Here is a 25,881-nt window from a genome sequence, read left to right as displayed (position 1 = left end):
AGAAAAAAAACAACTTTAATTTAATTTACACAATACAGTTCAGATTAGCAATGCTGAATGAGCAGATTGTACATTTTCCCGACAAACACATGCTGAGCCGGTGAAATAAAATGAGCAACACCACAAAACTCTACAACACCAGAGTGTATATTATATCGAATGTCAGAGTATGTTCATTCACGTCTCGTCTCTTATAATATTATGTTATGCCGTTAAAATGGAATACAATTAAGTCGACTTCGACATGTGGTTCCATAATCCATACTCATGACCAATTCTTTAAATAGACAAAATTGTCTTTTAATTTTTTTTGTATGTTAATAGCAGGCAATTATAGTATGAAGTGATGTGCTATTGCATCTCTTGACTCTGACTCGTAATAAATATACAATGTTGTAGACACCGTGTGTTGTTATAATACAAATGAGTTTTTTACTTCAATGCGACTCGTAGGGAAATGTGGATGGATATAGTTTTTAAAGTCGTAACCATAATCCGCTACAAACATTATTATTATTATTTATACACAACAACACACAACACAGGCAATGTTTATTTTCTTAATAATATTGTTTATGTATCCACACATTATATGCGTACCATACATATAGGTATAGATGGCAATAAAATACGGGTTTTCATGTAGCGAATATAGAGGTCAATAGCCATATTAAATTACGTAATTATACCAAGTTTGGTTATTGTCTTTTATTTAATTAATGGAAATGTTAACGAATTTTTATGAAAAAAATTCTTTTGACTCGATGACAGTCTGCTAAATTTATTGTTTTTTTTTTGTATTTTCACTCATATCGTGTCGGGGATGATATAAATTTTCGTTATAGCTGAAAATATTCACAATTTTGTTTCACTTCGAACGCTACCGTTGATCGATCTGTATTGGAACTAGAACAGGTGTGTGTAGCAAATCATCTAATACAGTAAAAGGTTGTTCAACTTGCAAAAAAAGACCCAAGGCGATCTCCCAAGAATAATTAATAACATTCAGTAACTGAATCAGATATCTCGATGTTACAGGGAAGAAAATAGCCCGAGGATTCACACAGCAACGGAAAAACAAAATCGAATCTTTTCTTCCGGATTACACTCATGGTTGCAGCACAAATGTCACCCTGGTGACCATAAAACTTCACTTTACATGAAATAAGTAGGGCTTGTCGTTATATACAACGACCGTTCTATACCTGCTTTTTCCATTGGGGACGGTTTGAATAGTACAACAATGGAAGTCCTTTCGTTAATGTCGACATTAAACATAGTTTTATGGGGCGCTGAACATTCGATAAATGTTAAATCCCCTGTTCGAATTTAAAAATCCAAATGGTGTCTCATAGGTAAGTCACACAATAAAAGTCACACGCTGTGGAAAAAGTGGCGTCTACAGAAAACATGTGTTCTATTTTTACAGACAGATAAATACCATGCCTTAAATAATATTCCATCGGTATGAGCGTCGCATAAGTACATTTTTTTGTGGATTATGAAATATGTAATTACTGGTCTCTTAGAAATTAGTTATCGATAATCGGCCTAATGAAGTTGTTTTCGTTGTGTTGATTGTACTCAATTATCAGTATCGAGTTTAAAGTAACAAAACTGGGCAATTAAAATAGAGTTCAACGTAAAGTCAACCAATAAATTGTAACATAAACACATCAGATTTCATCATAAAAGTGAACCTAATTAAAAAAAAAAATGTAACGGAATAACAAATCAACCTCTTCAACGTATTATATAGATCTTAATTCCGTGCGATATAAACGAGAAAGTAAAGCTCATTTAAAGTATTCTGAAAGTAAATTATTATCGGAACAAAAACTGGTCTGGCAACATGACGATTTTTATATCTTCGTCGTTTTTTTTTTCTGTTTACATAAAGTTGTACATCATACACAAGTGCTGGAATTATTCAACGTATTTTTTCTTCACTTAATTTATTCTTATATGGAAACAAGTCTTACTGTATCTTGTTCAATTTCGTTTAAATACGATGACGACGCTCAACATTATTTATATTATTTTGTCTACATTTCGTGAGATGGCAAATGTTTGTTTGTGTATTTATATGGAAGGAACTTTATGTGGTCTTATGTTTTTCTGTATTTTTTTTTTATTTTTACTTGGTCAACCTTCGATTGGTGAATAAAAAAGAAGGTTTAAATGATCGCATACACTAAGCACATCCATGTGACGTGAATGTTTGCCTTCTTTTTATAGCATGACCGACAATTTTTTTTTCTTCAAAATACTTGGTGTTTAATAGGAAAAAAAATATTTGTTAAAAAAATAGAGGAAATGTAAGAATTCGGAAAACAGGGGTTCTATATACCATCCTGGTTGTTGTCGGTTAAGTTGAAAAAATTTTGTTTTTTGTTATTTCGTTCGATGCTGTTATATTGACGTGGGTTTATAGTTTCTGGAATTCGTTTTTTTGTTTTAAATTAAATGAGGAACTAATTGTCGCTGAATCATGTTTTGGCATCCACAAAATGAAGAAGAGTAGGTACTGGCAGTGTACTTGAAATGGTTAAATAAATCTTTTCGAAGGTCAGTAATGGAACTGTTGACGTGATAAGTTACTAAACTTCAAACAACTCTTTGATTGTAATTTGGATGTAATTCAGTGTACCGACAATTAAAAAGGAATTACTCTATACCTTTACTGTAGCTAAGTGTGTGGAAAACTCGTAGATTTGTTAAATTACATGCTGCAATATCCATTAAAAGAATAACCTTCAAATTTCAAATACAGATTTAAATTCGTCTTCGTTCAGTTTTAGCTCAAAGCTAAATAAATGATTTTGAAAGTGCAGAAAACAGAAAAACATAAAATGAATTCTACGTTCAAAGCGAACACGGCGACATTGCAATTATTTATTTACTTTGACGATATAGCCAATTATCTCACTTTGCAAGAGATAATTCAAATTCCAACAATAAAACAAAAATACTCTGAAAATGGCAAAGCACATAATTCAGCATTCATCCGCATATAAATTCCAGAGTAAAACATGAAAGACAATTCATGAATAATTTATGAGACGGTGACCTCGTCCGTTTTCTATTTAAAATGCCTTGTGTGTGCTTTTGCAGTGTGGCAGAAAAAAAAAACGAAGAAAGAAACGATTCTACAACATCATATCATGATTAAACGGAGAATCGAGCAATGCCTTCTGGTTAATATGTGAAAGACAGTTTGTTTTTTTTTTCGTTATAGTATTTCATGCATAATATTATTCGCTATTCTTCATACAACATTGTTGTCGATTCCGTGGATAAAACATGAAGAATCTTATTATTTATGCGATTACCATCTTGGCACTTAAATTTTTTCTTTCTTTCTTTTTTTGTTGCAAGAATATGTGTTCATTCAAGTAAGCTTATGGTCTGGTAAATTGTTTGAATGTGATTTTAACGCCATATTTTGCGTGGTTGGTTATGTAACAAAGCAGTCAAGTTAAGAATTGCAGTTTTTTATTGGGGATTCGAACTGTTCAATGAGGGGTAATGAAAACAACCCAGTAACTAGTTTTACAGCAGATACAATCTGTACAATCAAATTATGTAAGCGGAACTGGAATAGTGATTTGTTAACCAAGGGAAGGAAATAAGAAATTCCAACAAGAGTGAAGCGAGTGCCGCTAATCACTAGAGTTTAAATTTCTTATTTTCTTCCAGATGTGGACACAACATTTTTCATATGTGCAAGGTATGATCAAGCTACAAAAACATCAATTTGTTACTCAATTTTTCAAAATAAAAACAAAGATGTGACTACGGGGTATAAATTTCTATTTTATCACCTGTCGAAACAAGAGGCGAGAAAATAGACATTTTCCACCTCGAACTGTCATCAGACAAGATGTCAACAAAACGTCATATCCTAATGGCCTTTTGAGTCGAGAAAATATGGTAAATAACACCGCACATAAGAAATATGTATATTTTGCTGCTACTACCTATTGGTGAAGTGTTAGTAAATCCTATCTCGTTTACAGGGCGTTAGTGTCACCCGCGCGCTCCTAGATCCTACTACTACTACTTAACATAACTTTCCATGTTTTCATGAATCGACCGGAACCACTTTTTCAGCCATTAACCAAACACAACCATTTAACTAACACTATACACTCATGCACCCGAGTGCGTTCTGATACTGTTTTCCTACTTGAAAGTTATTTCGGAATTCGCAAATTGCATGTTTTTAATGAAATTTATAAATCTAACAAAAATGTAATACTTCAGTATCAATCAAAAACGGAAAAAGCATGCATGCCATGCCATTGAAGAAGAAAAAACAATTTTCATTTTCATTTTACAGCTAAGTAAATACAGCATGCAATTTTAATTTTTCAGACTTCTTTTTTCAGTTGGCTGTAAATAAACGTGTTATATATAGGCAAACAGTTATGTTGGTGCTTCCACACGTATGCATATAATAATATACGAATGAACAGAACACCGCTTCCACGACATTATTTCGCATGAATTTTTATTTTTAAATTTGACTTCATTGTAAAACCTTTGTCGTACACATTTCATTTCAATGTGCAATGTGCAAAATTGTGGTAGCAAGTGGTACGAGAAATTATAATTTTAAATTTGAATAAATTATGACACCAGTTTCTGCAATATTTTTAATTGTAAATGTTTAAGCGACAATATTTAAGTACTTCCACTGACTGACCTTGAAACGTTTGCAAAGGAAAGTTCCATTGTTAATCTGGATCTACTTTTAGCTTTGGCCAAATTAAATTTGAATTTATAGCAAGTTTTTGTTTAAATTTTATGCTGGTTGCGTGTTAAATACCGTGTTGAAGTTTTTTTTGTGACAAAGTTAATTGCAGTCAGGTTTATTGAGCAATGATTCTAAAAACTGCGACACATTTTGGCAATGATCACATAAAAGTCTACTTTACTGAAATTGATGCTTACGAGTTGCTATAAAACGGTATAATCGAATTTGATCAGGCGCTTTCACACTGTACCAATAATTATATAGTTTACGGTATGTAACTGTGTAATTCTGAAGAACGACGCCATATGAAAGCGTACTGCACTGTATGCGCTAATGATCAAGGTAGGGTGGTCGTAGAAATCTAACGTTATTGTAAAATTGAAGAAAAACAGACATTTATTACAAATTCAAGTGGAAATCGATTTTCCGAAGCTATGCTTCTGAAGTGTTCAAGGTCGTTCAATCTGACACTTTATCGAACAACTTTCTGTTACAAATTAATAACAATCCACTTGAGAATATCGTCTACCTATTTCGATTCATATTATATGTGTATCTCTCGGCGCTTTGAACTTGAAATACGCTTGCGTCGCACTTTCAATTAGAGCTCAAAGTATTTACTGTTTAATGACTTTCGATTGGCTCAGCTTTAATTCTATTTACATTTTATAGTTTTGTCGTAAAACGTTCGTCAATAATGCAATTTCAAAGTTGCATCGTAATATTAATGTTAAAAAATGGGAATAAAAGTGGTAACCACGTCATAAAAATGTTCAGCAACCACTACTGACATTTCCACTTAATATGTAATATAAAATGAAACAGCTAGCGGCTCTATATTGTTCTAACATAATTAGTTTGATCACAGTTGTACATCCGTCATCCGCTCCCGTATACACGTAAATGAATTTTTATTTTCCTACTGTAACCAACAGCGCCTTATAACAAACTGGAAATATTCTTTCAATGCTGAACTTTTCCGTATTATATTCTGTGTAACATGGCTGGTATGAACCTCTCGCCATGAAACGTTAAACCGGGACCTTTTTTATATATATGATTTGATTTATTGTGAGGTTTTTTTATAGGTTTATGTTCCGTGAAAGAAATTTATGATCGTAATAATGGCTGATAATTGGTATTATATACAAAAGATGTAATTGATTTATGTTGCACAAAATGTATAGAAATACGAGATGGTATATACAACTAATGACAGAGAGGTGAAATTACAATGGTATAGACGTTTTACGATTGTGGCTTTCCACGTTTCGGCCTACACACAGAATCGACGCGATACCGTCTATTCAAATTAGCAACAATTATAACTTAACTCGCTTGCACACTGTCGTTGCCGTCATAGGAAAAATAAATAAAATACACGGAAGAGCGAGCAAAAACCACAAAATCATTTCATTCCAGCAAATTGCAATCGATAAAACGTATATATAGTTATATCTGAGCCGAGACTTGAATTGAATTTGAAATTTTTCGTATTTATAGGTACCGTTTGATTCACCCATATTGTCGATTCAATTGAAGTGGAATAAGGTTTTATCAACACGTTCAAAGTGATAACTAAATGACTTTGATGCGATAAGAATGAATTTCCCAAAAAAAAAATCTAATCTGTCACGTATAACTGCTGTTCAATATGCGTATAAAGGTCATAAATCATTGATTGGATTGTTTGATTACGAACGGTTTCGAAGTCAATGAATTTTTAATTAGTCTATGTATAGAACGGCTAGTGACGACTGAAGAACGAAAATACAATCCAATCAACGGTTATTATTAGAAGCAAACAACGTCTGAATAGAAATATCAAACGTATTTTGTCTGAGTGACGTAATATGTATAATGAATCAGACTCAGATATCCGCAGGTACTTTAACAACTCTTTTCATTTCAACTTTCATCATTTCAATTAATTCAGTATTTTTAACGAAACGGCTATTCGTCCAGTAATAAACACGGCTAGAAGGGGTTAAAGTCTGATGAGTGGTCTGTAATTACATGAATTACCTGTGAGGTAGGAGGACTATAAATCGTATATTTCCAAATCATAACCACTGCGGTTCTCATGACGATGTACATTCAGTTGCAACATTCTGTTACTGTTGACGTTATACCGAATATTTTAAAATTGGCCTAATAACATTGTCGATATCTTATCACCTGAACAAACAACACTTAAATATTCAAAATAAATTGTACAAAAATAAGTGAATATCAATTTCGTTGCACTAATTTATGTTCTGCTTGTTGCTTGTGATAAGATAAAAAAAAATAGTAAGCGAAGAAGTATAAGTAATTAGAAACACCAGTCCGTAATGTAAAGTCCGTATCCGTATATGAAGTGACTTTCAATTGATATTGAAGGCAGGATGATTTTTAAATTGGAAATAAAATGGAATGTGATGGAACCAATCGTAATGACCTTGGCTTCTGAAGCGTTTTCTCAAATTTGTTCACTTAGAAAATGCCATAGAGATAAGAAATGCATGACTCGTTTTCGAAATTATTTTAATTTGAAAGGTGAAGAAGAAACCCCCATTTAAGGAAAATGATCAAAGCCATGATTCGCTTCTGATTTTAATATATAACTTCGCAAAGGAATTTGCACACACACGACCATATAATCCGTTGGCCGTAATCTAAAAGTGAAAGAAAGAATTTCTCCGAAGAATGTTCGTCAGCTACCCTCATTATAATAATGAACCATGCCAACAGTATAAATTATAAGTTAAAAGCATCAAAGTAGGAAAAAAACACCACCAAAATATTAACCTTCCGAAAACAACAACAAGGAACCCACCAAACATCTATACATAAAAAAAAATGTAACAAAAAACTTTAGCTATTTTCGTCTATATAATAAGTTTCAGACGCGTTTCAGACAAACATAAATAAAAACCAAAGTTTACCCAAAGTTAAAGAGAGGAAAAATAATAGAAAAAATTAACTCCATAAAGTGTAGATATATAAAGTCGGTACGGCATTCTATGTGTATAAGTTCTGATGGTTCGTTCCGAGTTGTGAAGTAGAAGTTCACAAAGTTTTATCATTTTGATTGAAGGGGTGGTTTGTTCTGTAAACTTGTGAGGAAATTTGCTTATTCTATTTTCACAAAAGTTAAACCGATGGTTGACTGGTATGAAACTAATAAATACGGATTCACATGAACGGCGGATTGAATTTTGCACATTGAAAGTTGTGTTGAACATTTGTAGTTCATCAGAAACCATAATAAATCAGTCAATCAGTAAATATTCCTCGCAAACTTCGCTTGAACAACAAATTTCTTTCATTTTGTTTGACGGCGCAGAATATTATTTAGCATTGAGAGCATCAGGCTTTTAGTAAAAGTTTTTGGCCGTTTTGACATCAAAATGTCGACAACGCGAATTTCTAGGAAGTTTAAATAAATTAGCAAAAGCATTCTTCTGAGCGTAAGTTAAACATTTAATTTTTAGTTGTACACACAATGAACGTCCAGGAGAGAGATTACGGATGCATTTCTAGATTCTCTTCTCTATACTCTACCATCAAATCTGTGCACAGAAATTGCACAAAATGTGTATGTAATGACAATGAACAGGCTGTGCACATAAATATTTGTGCTCATTATATACACATTTTGTGCAATTTCTGTGCACAGATTTGATGGTAGAGTATAGAGAATAGACAGAGAGTTCTTCATTTACACAATTTTCTTTTGGAATGTCGGAAAATGCATGCAATACGAAAATTTAAATCCTAATGAGATGAGGTGTATGTTTTACATATCCATAACAACATGTGTTAAATTCCATTTATGATCGCCTTCACATGGAAATCCAGATGGCTACGAATAACCCGCAGCACGATGCAATTTTTTCATGAATTTTAGAATTTCTTCTCGTTGATTTAAGTCAGGAGTTTAACTCACGTTAAACATTTATCAGAACAAAAGAAAGATTTAAACTTGACCGTGAACGGTGACTAAGACTTTCCTAGAACGAAACTTGATACTCTAAAACTACCGATAGTAATGATTTCCTTAGATATGTAATACCGAGTGTAATGCAGATAGGTGTGGAAACCCTCGCCTGGCAAATGAATAAGACCAAGACCTGTACTTGGTACTTGTCTGAAAATCTGTTTAACAAAAGTGAAAAAATTTATGCAGTTGGCGGTTCCAAACTGTGTGAGGAAGTCGCAATGAATATTCAAAGCTTGACTGCATAGATTATCTGCTGTGTTATGGAATGTTTGCACAAAGTTTCCAAACTCTGTCTGTGTGTTCGTTCACATTTAAATTTGCTAGTGGATATCATGTAGATAGCGAAGTTCAAGCGGAAAAAGGAAAACAAGTAGAACGGTAAACGGAATAGGCAAATTTCATATTTTACACAGCCTTTCGGCGAACTGAATATTGTATTTGTTCAGACGAAAGCAAACAAAGAAAAATAGGTTAATTTGAAAAGTCTAGTTGATTCATCATTTATGGATATGTGAGAAGTGATAAATTGTTATTTTGACTCGTTTCTCCGCTTCAGTTTTTGTGTTGTAGCTTTTCCTTCATATCCGTCATGCATACACATAGAGAGAGATTGAAAGGTGAAAAAAATGTTCTCATTCCGACGAAAGCAAATAATGTAAACTAAGCATGAAATGAAAATTTGAAAACTACTTGCCAAACAATCTATAACACATAACATTGTATCCGGTGAGCGGAAGGGATATAAATGAAATTGCAATTTTCGCAGTAGAAAGATGTTTTCATGTCGTATTATGATATTTCGCTGTGTATACTTAACGAAACCACAAGCATACAAAACAGTAAGCCTTTCAACCATGTAGTGTATATGGTTGGCATACAAGTACCTTAACATTGGAACAATTTGAGCATTTTGATTGTTGTAGTATATGGCATGTGCTTTATAATCTCAAAGTTTTGGAACGCAAAATTTGTGTTCAAAGTAGCCGAACCCAGTGATTTTGGATTTTAGAATGTGTGCATATATGTGCTCAAATCCGTATAACAATATAGACATAGATGATAATGTTTAAATCACAAACAAAGGTTATGTCGCTCTGTTTTCTAAAAGTTTCAAAACGACTTTCGAGTTCACTAATTAAATTTTGTACTTTCCATTTATAATCTCCTAATTGTTGATTTTGTTTGAATATGTCTCGGAATTTATGATCTAAAATGTACCAAAGTGCACAGTACATAAATTTTAAACCAATTTGGTTGTAGATTAACAGATAAACCGATAAACTAACCGATGAAAATGACCCGATATGTGTGGATGATCATATAAACATACCTTTTCCTTAGCGCGACGTAGAGATTCTTCAAAATGCTTTGTCACAGCCTGTTCAGCGTTACATTGCTTATCCAGTCGTTCGCGTTCCTGCTGTCGTTCGCGTTCGATCCTGTCGCGATCCATCTCTTTGTGCCTTTCCATTTCGCGGAATTCAATCTCCCTCCTGTCCCTGTAATGCATAAAACAAAAATCGTTAGAAACATTATTCGAAAGAAGTCACGTGAAACTTGACTCTGTTTTTCCGTCTAAATTTTAATTTCATTGCAGACCTTGGATAGTGTAAAGTCCAATTTATTGAATAAATTACTGAAAAATTTGAAACGAATTTTTCAACAAAATCGAATTTGTCAATTAAATCAAATCGTCTCTACATACACATCCACACATTGAGCAATTACCAACAATCACAAAAAGTTTTCGATTGTGCATTTGGGTCAATGAATTTAATTTACGTTCAAGCGCAAAACCGAAAGAGAATTGAATACCAAATTTTGTTAATTATTTAATTTAGCCCATTTTCGGCGCCTCAGGAATAATATTGTTTCTCAATCGATTCGATTCAATGAAATTTGCCATTATATTTCCTTTAGTTCGGATAATAATTATCCGAGATTATATCTGCATTTTAAATGAATTTAACATTTTTTTTTCTCTATGGCAAATCAATTTCCATTTATAGGTTTTTGTGCATTTTTGATTAAATAGAGACATGGACGAATTGCAAAATGATTTTGCACAATCCGCTTTTGAATTATTGAATCCATAAATCTGAATCGAGAAATATAGTTTTAAGATAATATAGAGAGCGAAAAAAATCGTCGACAGTGGAAGTGCACCAATATTTAGAAGTGAATTATATTGAGGGATTCTTTTGAAAATCCACCTATCAAAATCGGACCCATTTCGTCTGGGATTGATATATACATGGTTTGAAAGGTCTTTGCCAGTAGACCTTAAAACAGGCCTCACACAGTCTCGAGCCACACCTGGTTTTCAAAATCTGTGTGAACTTTAGACAGGTCTGGGCTGGTACTGATGACGCTTAATGTGAACCTAACATGCTAGTTGTAACATACATTGTCTAAGCTTTCCGTTGATACCTCATTTGTAGTGCTGGTGATTGCAGACATAACAGAACTTTATGTTAGTACAACCGCTACTCGTAAAACTCGCCAGCAATCACTAGCACTGCAAATGAGGTATCAATGAAAAGCTTAGACAATGTATGTTACGACTAGCACCTTAGGTTCACATTGAGCGTCATGAGTACCAGCCCAGACCTGTCTAAAGTTCACACAGATTTTGAAATAAAATTCTTGCATTTTTTGCAAACATATGAATCTAATCAAACTAGGCATGACCCGAAAGTACTTGAGCTCAGCTTTCCAACGAGCCCACTCTCACCCGGAACGATCATTTATAACGGCCTAAAATTTCGGATAAAAAACAATATTTTTCCAACTTCGGAGATCTTCCACCAGCAACCAGGTGTGGCTCGAGACTGTTCGAGGCCTATTTTGAGGTCTACTGGCAAAGACCTTTCAAACCATGTATATATCCATCCCAGACGAAATGAGTCAGATTTTGATAGGTGGATTTTCAAAAGAATCCCTCATTGCAATTTTCAGATGATAGAGAGATGGAGATAAAATCGTTGTAAGTAGAAGTGCACCAATATTTATAGCTGAACTCATTCATACTCGGTTAATTCGATTGACTGAAGAAGTTCACTGAAATTTCAAACTTAAGTCTATCAAGTCTATGAACTACCAGGTCCAATTAATGAAAAATTCATTCAAAATATAGCAACTAAATTATCCAAAAGATATCCATGAGAATTTAATTCAATATATGATATTGATTACACCAACTCCCAACTTTACTATACCAATAAACGATACGAAACAACATAATCACAACAGAATTAAACCTCAATAGCAACAGACCTATATCAAAAAGAAATTGCCGATCCGTCGTCCATAATACGTAAACTACCGTAGAAGCTAAAAATTACTCGACGAACAATTTCATTCATTTATTATTCAAAAACATAGCCATGTAAATTCACCTACTTGATAATTTAATGCCTTCAAAATCGTTTTTCTATATGGACTTTATTTAATCAAATATTCAACGCAACACAACATACAATATTACAGCCATTTTCCACCCTTCCCGAAAGCTCTTACAAATCGTAAAGGAAAGCTATTTCGGAAATATAAAAAAAGGAACTTATATCACCTATCCCATTTTGTGTATTGCGTGAGTGTTAAGGTCAAATAACAATGAGTTCAAATGCCATAAAAAAAACTTCTTCTATTTGGCGAGTAAAGCCACTACATACAATGCCGAATAGTAATAGGAAAATATATGTAGAGATACACACAACAACGCTACGGTGTTTTCGATTTCAAATTCAATGTATTATTATACACGAAAATATATATATCAAACAACGAACTCCGGGTATGTTATCTATAGCAAAATATATTTTATTTTTAGCTTTAATGCATAGCTTTGGATATTGATTTTTTATTTTCATGGTAAGTATATAAATACCTAGCGTACATCTATACCAGTTGTACGGAATGTAATTGCACAGTTTTGAGTTTTATTGTTTGCATAAATTGCTTCTGTTACAAATATAGCAGCTATTTCCGTGTGTGATTTTCGTTGATAAAATATTTTAAGTTAATAGTGCAGTTTTATATTTGAATATATTTAAGCTAATTCCGGATAAATGGACAATCATGCTAATCTTTTTCACATGGCCGCCATGTGTTTATTATGTTATGCAGTCGATAACATTTTGTTAAAATTACGTTTTTTGCAGAATAACTAATTGGAAAACAATAGAGCTTATCAGATTGGCTAAATTGAAAAATTTATCACCTCTCATACAGAATCGGATTCGGAACAATTGATTGCTGATGCATTGTCACTTTGAACCGTTTTTGTTATACATTATGGTAGATAGGCACCTAGTTCCAAAACTTGTTACCGTTGAACTGTTTTCGTATACTAGTTCGATGGATGAACACGCGTATTACGATATAATCGGTCGAATTAGTGAAGAATGAACCACCCTCGTCTTATTGTTCAAATTGGATAATTCCCGAGCAATCAATTCTAGAAAGTCAGTCTTACATTTAAACAATAAAATAATGGGAAAAATAGAATATGTTGGAGACGGGTAAATGCTTATATCCATATGTTAGGGAAAATTTATTTATTCGATAAGATTTTATGTGTCTTCAAGATTTGATTGATTTGATGGTCAAAAATAGGATTCAGATTATTATGATTCAATCAACCAAAATCCAATGAATTTTTGTTACTTTTACTGCTCTTCGACTTTTAAATATTTTTTGAAGGTCAAGGACATTATGCTCTTACGTCTTGCCATTCTTCTACAACTGGGAGTGGGCAAGGTAACAGAAAATTCTGCAACTTTACCAATAATAATGAGCTCTTCAGGCAATCACTGAGATCTCATTCACCAATCGCTTCCATAAATTGTTTTCTTATCAATTAATTTGGCTTTCTCTCCGAAACTCGAAGCTTTAAATCTTTTCTTGACCTACATGGCAAGAGTAATTTATGAACCATTGCCTCTATTGGCAACGGATAGAAGTTATCTATAAAGTAAAAGACAACACATTGCATTTCTTTGATGTCCGAGAAATTGTCGTCGTTTCACTTACCACAATCCACAAATCACAGATGTGTGCTACATGACATGATGTGGGCGTACTTCTGATTCAAAAAGAATTGACTATTCTTATTCAGAGCTATTTAATCGTGGCAATGACTCACATATTTTCTTTACATTCTAATCGTTAATCGTTATCGCATCTCAGAGCGTTCAACGTAACTTGAGTTGAGATAAATAATCCAAAATCCATGTTTATAATGTAGGTACGTTAACAGGTATGTGTACTATGCACACGCTAGACCGATAAAGTTAAATCTACTGCTTTTTTGTTTTATCGCATGAAAGCTCGAATGAAGAAATTATATTTTTTTATAATCTAAGATAACGCAACAATTTGATATAAACAAGATAACGAGTCTAATCTTTTCCGGTAAATAATTTTGATTTTAAAGTAAACTGTAGATAATGGGTCGAGCACAGTTGTTCTTCAATTTTGTTTTTATGTTATTTTTATCGACAATTACAAAATTCTAAAGATTACTTGTACTTCAGTCTAACTAAGCGAATTTGTGCTTATTAATTGGCGCATAGAAATAAAGTGAATTTTCGTATTCGAATCGTCTGTTACTAGGTCTTTTTGGTTTTTCACACGTAATATCTAACTTTATCCTCGTGTATTGATACATTTTCACATTTAAATTTCAAATAATTTACATACATAATTATCCACGCCCCTCAAAATGGATTCCTCAAGGCCATATTCATTATAGCTAATATTATACTACAAATGCTTTTAACATTAATTGCTACAGAAATGTAATTCAATTCCGAAATTAAGTTAAAGTTGGAACAATTATAATCCGACAGTTGATTTAATTTAGGTTCTATTATGTCGGTTCAAAAAACACCAACTTTATTACATTGTTGTTGAGTATGTTTACAACATGCACATAATTTCCCTTGCAACAACGTACATTAAAAAGGAACGTCATAAAGTCAAAAGCTATACATTATACAAATTCAGACTTCTTGTTTTTACATCAAATTGTTTATGTTTTATGAACTGGAAACATAGTTTTTTTTTCGTGCCTGAGAGGTTCGAGGAACAAAGTAGATAAATTGTAACAACTTTGTGGTACAAATTTTTTCAAAGGGTTTTTATGCCAAAGGGAGCTTATTGTGGTAAATTTCTTTTAATAAATAAATAGAAAATGCGCTTTGCGTTCATCTTATATCGCTTCCATCGTTAAATTTTTAATCAACGGAAAATAGCGGCTATTACGATGCACTATTGTGGAATGCTGGTTTTATTATGAGCTTACATTTAGAGCATCTTAATATCGTTAAAATCTTGAACATGAAATTCCACATAATCCAAGTCTTTTCCCATCGAAATCAAGTCGGTAAATTAAGACAGTTTCCATAAATCACGTCGGAATGCGTAGTAGAATTTATGTGATTACGTGGTGTGGTATATACTTTACATTTTACCCGAGATTTCTTGGACTAAATGTAAGAAATTGAGAGGTGCGTTATCCCTTGAGTTGAAGAGTAGGCTTCAATAGTCTTACTGAGAATAACAAATGCATGAGCATTGAGACAGTGAGATGACTTACAGTGTTTTACCAGATTTTTAGTCTAATCATTTAAAAAGTATTTCTAATAGGTTTGTAACAATTTTTGTGCATACCATATTCCAGCACACGAAATCAAAAAAAAAAAAAAGAATGGGAAAACACACTCCTTCAATGATGGTATGCTTTATATTTTTCCATTGCTGTCTGTTTTCCTAGACAACGGTGGGGCTGAACGAACTTTAAATAAAAGTGTAAGTTAACATCTCGTGTTTTTTCATAAGCGAGTTGGGGGAGGGAAGTGCTATTCAAGTAAACAAGTTTTAGCAAAATCCCGTGAGCTGTTTCTGAGAACCAACATCAGCGCCTGCCAGGGCTTGTGAAACACTGAGGACTTAAGACTGACATTAAAATTCATAGAGGGACAAATTCTAAGACTTACAGCGTAAAAATTGTTGCTCTCGATATTTTCTTCATAGCGCAATAGCAGCTGAAAGTCGAAATTTCACCATATTGAAAGACTGATATCTCCCTTACGAAGCAACTGAGGAAGCCTCTAAGTGGTAATCCCAGACTAGTTTTGCAAACATTTTCGAATAGCAAAACAAATATTTTTACATGCTACATGCGTCGAAAACCGTACTTTTCATGTTTTAAGCACTTCTTTCGACGCCCTCAGCATAATCCATTACATAACTCGGGATAAAAATGAAAAGTCTCGTTTTCGTGTGTTTATTAACCTCGGCTTCGCCTCGGATCAACAAAATTCACACGAAACCCTACTTTTCATCTTTTTATCCCTAGTCATGTAAAATACTATTGAATCGAATTTCTCTTTTACATTTTCAGAAATTGTACTTCTAGGCTACCCTCGGCAAACGTAGGCCGCTTCTATTCCTTTCTGGTAGGATTATTTCATATCAATGTGTTGTTAATGTGATAGCCTGGGGTCTCAGCATTACAACGTTACCAAATATGGCATGCTTGATTCTGTACAAGAAATATTGATGAAAGAGTTTTGCATCGAGGTCTTAGAATTTGTCCCTCTATCAATTCCAAGTCAGTCTTAAGTCCTCAGTGTTTCACAAGCACTGGCTGGCGCTGATGCTGGTTCTCAGAAACAGCTCAGGGGATTTTGCTAAAACTTGTTTACTTGAATAGCACTTCCCTCCCCCAACTACTTATGAAAAACCCGGGATGTTACCTTACCCTTTTATTTAAAGTTCGTTCAGCCCCACCGTGAGACCAGAAGAACGTGTATAAATAATTATGTTCTCCGACAATATTTCGTCGAAGAACAGCCATATGGACATTAGCACTTTTTGATTGAATGTAAATATCGTTAAACGGTATTGTACAAGAAAATTAAAATTCTTCGAAGTAATTTCCTAAATTTATAAACCGAAAACCATTCACCAGCTATCTAGAGAAGTAGAAGAAGAAAAAATGGCTACTAATAGTATATATCACGCTTTGATATGTAAGATAATATGTTATTGTTCCCATTTCTCAGTAATTATACTAACATTTTAAACAAACAAAAATGTTAACGTAAACAACCGATTTTAATATTAAAACCGTATATATTACACTCGCAAATATTTAAGAAGTCTGATAGAAAACAAAAATGTAAAAATATGTATACATAACACATTTTTGTTTCAGCTATTAGGTCGTCTCATTTCAATTGCAAATTTCTAATCTTATCGCCCATATATTTATCGCCATTGTGAATTTATTGTTTTTATCTGTGTGCCTTTTTAAAGAACAGACGATTTTAGTTAATATGTAAGTGTATCCATTACGAAATGGAATTATTTTTTTTTTCGGATTCAACGAATATAAATGATAATGCAATATAGCATGGCAATGTCGCAAAGTGTTTGAATTCATATAGTCATCAGAATTTTACCATATACATTCGCCAAATCAATATCAAATATCGTTGTGATGACACATTTTGATTGTACGAATTCCGCGTAATTGTATACGAGTAATCGTATATATCACTGTAGTGATTATTTTACTAAACATGATTAGGCGTTGCTGTTATATGCTCGGGTGAATTGTACACCTCCTGTCGGAGTCTGATAGTCTGACTATCTAAAATGTCGTACATGTAACATGTGATATGACTGATTGCATATTATATCGTCCTAACTATTTTCTGGCACGTTTCCTCATGGACACGTATGTATGGTATCCGGCATTCAAGAATTTACTGGAGAATAATTTGGTCGTTCCCGAGAAGGCTAATTTCATTTCGTTGTACACTATGCCTCTGATCACGAATCCGGCGCCCTGGTCTTTCAGATCTTTGTGCTCCAAACGCCAACCATCTTGCAAAAAGTCCAGATACTCAAGCTTCGGCTTGAACACCGAATCCAGATAGACTCTTTGCAGGTTTCTGAAGTCTGTGTAGTCTGGCCGTATGCGATTGCATATTATATCGTCCTAACTATTTTCTGGCGCGTTTCATGGACACTTGAATTGACATACGAATTTGGTTCACATTTCAGAAGTTTGGTGAAGCAGATTCTGAGAAAGAAACGGAACAGGAAGAGTACATTGACTCATTATTTATACTCGGTATTTGTACCGAATTGAACAAAATGGACTGAAGACAATTTTTCCACTTACTCAAATACAAAATTCGTTTTTTATTCCGTTTTTTTCTTCTAAAATAAGTGGCATAGTTAACCTTCACATGCATAAATTATAATCCTATTAAAAGGCAAACGAAGTATTCAACCCTTTTCAATTCAATTTACGTTGATATGATATACAAACGAACTTAACAGCGTACACCATTCCACAGTCCTTTAAATAACAAGCTTAACATGAATACATAAATATCATTGCACGTACATACCAACAGGAAAAGAACTATACAACACTTAGTTTAACATTAAACGATTCCACCAACTCTACTTGCTGTTCATCCTTTTTTTCAACGTTACGAACGCGGGCAAACGAAACAAAAACTTGATGGTTCGATGATAACATCTGTCTCGAAATTTATGTTTTCAAAGCGCCTCTTTCTACCACACCACGTCATCGTGCGGACTTTTGTGCTGTTTCGGTATGAGTACATTTATTATATGCTTTCATGCCTAACGATGTCAAAGAGTATACGTAAATAACGTTAAAGGAACGAAAATACGGGAGTACGAGGTGAGTTTTGTTTTCGGAGTGGTTTGGTATAAGTTTCATTGAAGTCAAAAGACTTTTTTTTAATTCTACGATGTTCAAAATATAAATTAATAGATAAGAGGATTAGCAAATTAGACTCAGAATTACGCGCAAGAAGGGAATTATATTTGGTCTCTCTCTCTCTCTCTTTTTCCTTCTCTGTAGCTCTAGCAACTGTTGGGTGTAATAAAAAGAGTAGAAACGGTACAAAGTACAAATAAATACGTTCTAACAGAGGAGGTGCTATTAGACTGATTGTTTTGTTGATCAAATTGAAATGGACAATAGACAATCAATCTAAATAGTTTCACTGAGAAGAGAGTTGGTAGCGGAATAACGTCTACATTTTAGAAACGATATAGGTCATATGTTATGTCAACAACGACCAAAGCAATGATTTCGAGTAAGCGCTCCTTTGCATGATGTGCATATTTATGTTAAACCAAATGAAGTAAAAGATTCAATCTACGTATCATTGATAAAAAGCTAAAACGAAGGACCTAACCTCATCCGTCTCGTCTTGGTGAAACGATTTATAATTCAAGAATAGGTTCAAAAACTCACATACAGTGCTATCAAAAACATAGAAAAACCTCACGCACCTACATTGATAACAAAGCACACACTTTTACATTGATTGGAACGACTCTGTTTATTTGAAGGTTAAATTCAGCGGGTCGAGGTTAATTTTACTGAACTTGAAATAACGACCGATACTCTGTTTTAAATTTAGAGATGGCACCGCTAACGATAAGCGCTAATTTATTTAATTTATTGCATAAAAACAAAGATGTGTTTGTTCGCTAATAAATGAACGAATTATGAAAGTCAGTTTTGAAGTATAGTTGTGCTTTCGAGCGAGTTGATTGTGTAGGTAGATGGTTCTGAAACTATTTGAAGTAGAATACTCAACGGTGGTCAGAAAGTTTATACATCTAATGAGACCCACGGCAGAATTGTTTAATTAAAATTGACCCAAGAACTGTACAATCAATAAAACGCGCTTCAGGTGACGCAATACACCATTCAATACACTATTAACTGTGTCACACTATAACTTATAACTGATTTCACAGTTTAACAAAAAAATTGAAAAGAAATCTGAGCCACAATGGTCAATGGTGAGTAATTAATTGAAAAAATAAAGTCGCTTTTGAATTACCAATAAAAAAAGGAAAGAAAAGAATTCACAAAAAAATTCATACTAAATATATAACTTAATCGCTGACCGACAAGTTAGCAACACGAAAAATGCTAAATGCGCTGATTATAATAAAAAACAAATAAAAAACCGGGGCAATAACTTGTTCTGCCATGTATGGAAAATTCAAATCAAAGCGAGTGTGTAACAAAACAAAACTTGCTTTTAATGTTCCATAGTCATAAACATGACTTATATTATGTGTATGTTCGTATGGCATTTTAATATGACGTATAAAATGAATATGGGAACGTTATAACACAAATAATAATAATAATAAGAAATGGCGTAAAGATTAAAAACAGCATAATAAAAAGAGATAATAAAAATATCCACCACACACTTTGTATTTTATAAGCTAAATTGAAAATATTTGAATTTTCACATGATTAAGTCATTGTCTGATAAATGCATTAAACACAAACGTAGAAACATTTTCCATCGTATATAATGCGATGAAATGTTAAACGTTTTTGCTTGACCATTTTTATGCGTTGTGTGTGGACAACAGTGACGATTCTGTTAATTTTGATTGATAACCTTTATTTTCTCCTATACACAGCCGTACACATTTTCAACGCGTGAGTTTTAGAATTTTAAAACGACATTCGTAATGCCAGCTTGATTTAGACATTGCGTTATTCCAATGAGGTTAAAGTTTTTGGGTATTTTGTATGACCTTCAAAATGAACATCAAAGTCAAATATGTTCGTTAGGTATAAAATGTGAATTGTTTTGAGCAATTTCCAATTAGTTTGTTTGGAACATTAAATTGAGTTTATTTTTTGACGGGAGCCTTTTAAATTGTTGGTAAACAAGTGTGCAAGTAAACAAGTTTTTATGATGATGATTCTTTTTATCACAGAGAGTTGAGACAATTTCTATTGGTCGGAGGAAACTTGATTGGAGGAGACAGACGGCTGAACCTTTAATCATATATCGTCGGCAACTAAAGGGCGTATCTCCGATATCTCAGGAACTACTTAACTGATTTTGAAAAACTTTTTTTTCCGTAGTACCAAGCTATGAATTTTGAGCATAAAAAAAATTCAGTGAAATCAGCACTTTTCGTCGTATTCTATAGAGGCTTTTCAGTTTTTCCACAATAACTTCTGAGCCGTATGACCGATTGACTTCATGCCGAGCTCAAAATTCATAACTTCTCACTGCCTTTCAAAGAAAAAAAAAAGTTTATCAAAATCGGTTCAGTAGTTTCTGAGATATCGGAGATACGCCCTTTAGTTATGTTGCCGACGATATGATTATTGATATCGAATCGATCCGAGGCAAACGACGGATAAATTTTTCGTTTTCACTTTCATAATTGCAATCACGAACTCACGAACAACCGATAGAACTTTTTCGTTTAGCGAACCACCAACAGAAGAAAGAATTACCAGAACTGCGAGATAGTAAATAATGTGTGCCAAATACATTAGATTCTGCACAACCCGTTTACAATCTCTCTGAAAGTGAAAAGCTTGCTTTTAATAGAAAAGCATGGGTTTAAGATGAAAGCCCAAAAATAAATCGTATTGGCTTTAACATAATTTATCGGTCGGAATTCATTGTCGTTACAGAACATTACATATCAATGGGACAAATGTTGCAAATAGTATTGAGTGAAATAAGACGTATACATCATTTGGGTTTCCATTGATTTGCGAGATATTTTAATAAAAAACGAGGAGGTAAAGTTTTGTTGTCCTGAATAGAGATTCAATGTCACCTCACGTTGGTAAATAAATTTAATCTGCTTTTTGAATCCTGTAATATTGATAGCAGGTGAGAGCTGCTTTGTAGCAATTGATCAGATTAGGTCAATTACGGATTTAAGATAAATTTCGGACAGTTAAATCTATCAAGGTGAATGCATATACAATTAACTTTATAAATCTACATCGAGACTCCGCTATGTATACCAAACTGTATAGGGAAGCAATTGATCGCTGATTCCTTCATTTGATAAATCACATTCAACGACATTCATCAATAAAATGTTACCCTCGTTCCCAAATAAATTGCCCTTTCAACAAAAAGGAAAGTGTCCGTCCAGTATACAAAACGATTGAACATTACCTCAATTTATACTGATCCGAACATACACAAACGAACGATAAAAACTTAGATCATATTGTATTATGTTGTATTACGTTTCTACAAAAGTTACTTAAACTCGTAACCTTCACTAACAAAAAAAAACCCTTTTCTCATCTGTACATAACATTCGCTACAATCCCCAAATATATACCTCATTCAAATTCAAATAAATCGTAATTCCTAGACATGATATTCACCCTCAATAAAGAAAACTACACAACTTTGCAAAATAAAATAATAAAAACAACCCCCCCAGAAACATTACATACGATGAGGATACATACTACACAAATATACTACACATTCCTCTTTCATAGAAAGGTATACTGCTGCACACACACACAAAACACGTAAAATAAACATACCCATCGTACGCGCTGTGTGCTACATGCGGACGTATCTAAGCATATATATATAGTTGGAAAAGGACATATTTTACATTTAAAATTGTCTAATCGGTCTAACATTTTCTTTGTGTCTATATATCGTGTAGGATGTGTATACGTATATATGAAAGAGAAAATAAAGGAAAACTTCTATCATACCATACCACATACAGCCATCAATTATGTATAACTGCCGACTGTTACGACGTAGAAGAAAATCCATGGGGGTATCCACCACGTCCACAGACAGCTTTTCCAAAGCTATTTTACTTGTGCAAATAGTATTCTGCCCGCTCCGAAGAATATCACCCACAATTTCTCATGGTATTACTAACACAAAGTCAAGGTATGCACTAATACAACGGCAAGCGCATATCAGTATAATGCCGTGACATGTGTGCGGAAGAGACCTTCATCACCCACATTTTCTCTCATTTTTATTATTGAAATGTAGGAAGGGTGACATTACTCTAGGTAAGTATTTTGTTATGTATCCATCGCATTTCACCCTATTTCCACAGTTGTGGATGTGTTGGTCGATCATTCAAGTTGAGCATTATATATTTGTGTGTGTGATAGACGTGAATCTGTATATAGATGGGTTATGGGTATCAGAATATATCTGATATATAGTACAAAAACGTGCTTTGTTTGTGCAACGGTGGTATTTAAGTTGTTATGATGGCATTTGTTGATTTCATACATCCATTTATCAAAGTGCAAACAAAAGTTTCCACTTTCTTTGTACGAATTTTATGTGTAGTATGTTTCTTTTAACTCATATTTTTTTCGGGGGGTGGTGGTGCTTTTTATGTATTTTGCTATCGTCGTCTTTTGAAATTGGTTTTTATTTTATGTGTATACAGCAGCAATGTGAAGTTGTCACTTTGAAATATGTTTTAAGGTTTTTAAATCTGGATGACTGTTTATTTTTTTTGCTTTCACTTAATTTATAAAGAATGGAGCTGTGTAAGTCAAGATGTTGGGCTGGGGAGCTTTGTTGAACTTTCAGTGATAATTCATTCAACGGACTAAAGTTCGTATGCATATTTGTTTTCGGGGGCGAGAAGAAAGGGCTTTACTGGCGAATGACAAAGAGATGTATCAGACGATGGCAGATGAATTAATTCCGTTCGCATTTTTAATGTTAAATTAGAACTGTTTTTTCTCACAGTAATTCGCGTGCATTCATTATGGAAATAAGTTTAATTGATAGTGAAATATAAAACTACGAACACACACAGATAGGTACCCAATAAAATGGCCTTGGAATCGGATGAAGTTGTGTATAGACGTTCAACGATTATATTTTTATTCTAGAATTTATGATCTGGCTGCACTTTACTCCCTCGTTTTCACGTAAATGAAATAGTTAGAAACGCGTGTTCGACTATCTCTGCATAAATAACACAGCGACTTACTGCATCTATTGGGTATAAATAATCGTTTAATGGGGATTTTCGTAGAATCGTTAAAAAAAAAAAAAAATTGTGTGTGTTCGAAAGCGAATTTCGTTACAAGCTACCAGTAAAATGGCCAAGTAAAACAAATGCCTGAAAACGTTATACGATTTTAGCGCAAAGTTAATAGAATTCAACACACTTGTGCCTATTTCTATATTTAGATAGTGTTTGGCCGAAAGCCAGCCGTTTAACAGTATCGGATAAAAATACACTTTTCTGACTTTTCTTTTTCGTTTTCTTCTTTTTCCACCATTTAGTTGTAGAAATGGGTGTTTTGGATTTGTTATTTTGGTTTGTTTTTGTTGTTTATTTTTCTGCTCGTATTATATTTATTGTGCTGATGATGTGCGAGTATGTGATAGAAGAGATTGTGTTGCGCCCAATCCTCCGATTCCACTCATCGTTACACTCAACACAAAATATGCACCACTTACGGTTTGTGTTGGCATCATCTCGTAGCTATGTTATTCACGGGTTTTTATATATATATATATGATGTGTGTATTGCAATGGATATCATTTTTAAACCGGAGTGTGTTTTGTATACAATGTTGTAATGAGAAATTTTATAAAGAGGCGTAAAGAACATGTGTCACTCTCGTGGAAAATGGAATTTTTCGGGGAATATTATTTTTGGTTTATGAAGACAGGTTTCAGTTCTAAATGTTTTGTGCTTAATTTAATTTTACGGAATGGAATGTTGAATTTTTTTAACGGTTGTAGACAACGCGGAAGACGGAAGTAGATTTTTCTTTGGCATTAATGGGACAACAATGATTTTGTTACGTGTATCAAATGAAGGTTAAAACCGAATTATTCTGGAATTAGGACTTACGCTTATTTTTAACGACCCAAATATACGGAAAACATATTTTTTAAGAAACTGATAAGGAAGATGTAGAAACCAATAAAAAAAATTCGCAATCGACTTTGAAAGGATGTCCCTAAGGCCGAAAACACGCGAGCATTTTTGCGTTGATAGGATCGAAAATTATGTTGCGTTTTCCATTATAATCAGATATTCACCACTGGCTAAACTATGGATAATTGTCGATCTCATCATCGCAAAATTTCTCGTGTGTCTCCAATGCGCTTTAATCTAGTCCATGCATAAATCGTTTAAAACGAGTTGCTGACAATAAAATGGGTTCGGTCTTCTCTCTTTCTTCTTCTCACCTATGCGTAATCCCAAAGATAACCTTTTGCAATCAAATTATCGCGTGGAACACGTTCTTTTAGATCATCATCAAAAGTGAAAGCGTAACATACAATCAATATATAACCGACAGACGACTGAATATTATTTAATATAATCGGACATCATCATCATCGTCACAATGTTTATATTTATTGCTGGCCAGCATCGCTTAATCAATGTCATCAGTATAATGTTAATAAAATGTTCATCGTTCGATGTGTATAATGAAGTGTACAAAAACGATGAAGACTATAAACAAAATAGGTATACAACATAATTTAGCTACCTTTATGTCCAAGTTTATGTAGTTGCGAACGGAGATATGTTTCATGTTTAAATTTATAGATGAAAGTTGAATAAATTATTAACTGGACTTACCTGTAAAAAAAAGGAAAAACAACTTTATTAATTTGGAATTAATTAAAGTGCTGTGAATAATATTAATTTCATTCTATGACTATGCGATATACTCGAGTAGTGGAATACACACTTAAATGTTACCATTCGAAATGGTCTAATTTAGTAATTTTTCACAGCGAAATTGAAAGCAATGCATAGCGAATTTGGTTGCGTGTTTGCGGGGAAAAGCTAGAATGTTTTCACGATATGAACGGTGTTGTTATGAAGGCGTATAATTCTAGTGTATTGACCGCAACATATACATACAAAATAAATGTGTCACATCGCAACTGGTCACGACAACTGGTAATTCAATTCAAATATATACATCAAACCGACACGTCTTAGAGACTTTTTTTTATTTATATGCCTGAGACAGCATCAATTCGATTACATTAATAAAAAAAGAGGAACCTCCACCTCGTGACTATATAATTTATCACATTGCGACTGGGGAGAAATCGATTTATAGACTATTATGAGCCATCTCTATCTGCTTCTGCACACTCATTCTTTGAGAATTATTCTGTTTAATTCTAGCTAGCTACGAAATGCTCCACCAGTATTCTTTGATTTACAACCGGTAGATGGTACTATATCTTGAAGATATAAAATTTTAGAATAATTGCACAATCGTGA

At 33.4% G+C, this 25,881-nt stretch overlaps 1 protein-coding gene across 2 annotated transcripts in view; it reads right to left on the bottom strand.

Annotated features, from left to right (window-relative positions):
* Nucleotides 1–25,881, bottom strand: part of LOC119076947 (lysine-specific demethylase 3A-like) — a 61,766-nt gene that overhangs the window by 13,964 nt on the left and 21,921 nt on the right. For both annotated transcript variants that reach the window (XM_037183999.1, XM_037184000.1), the window contains exon 2: nt 10,075–10,243. In XM_037183999.1, coding sequence (XP_037039894.1) covers nt 10,075–10,243 — 169 coding nt within the window. The remainder of the gene's footprint in view (nt 1–10,074; nt 10,244–25,881) is intronic.

The sequence above is a fragment of the Bradysia coprophila genome, unplaced genomic scaffold (genome assembly GCF_014529535.1).
Source record: "Bradysia coprophila strain Holo2 unplaced genomic scaffold, BU_Bcop_v1 contig_232, whole genome shotgun sequence".
Lineage (NCBI taxonomy): Eukaryota > Metazoa > Arthropoda > Insecta > Diptera > Sciaridae > Bradysia > Bradysia coprophila.
Note: the sequence above shows the minus strand (reverse complement) of the source record. Positions and strands in the feature narration are given on the sequence as shown.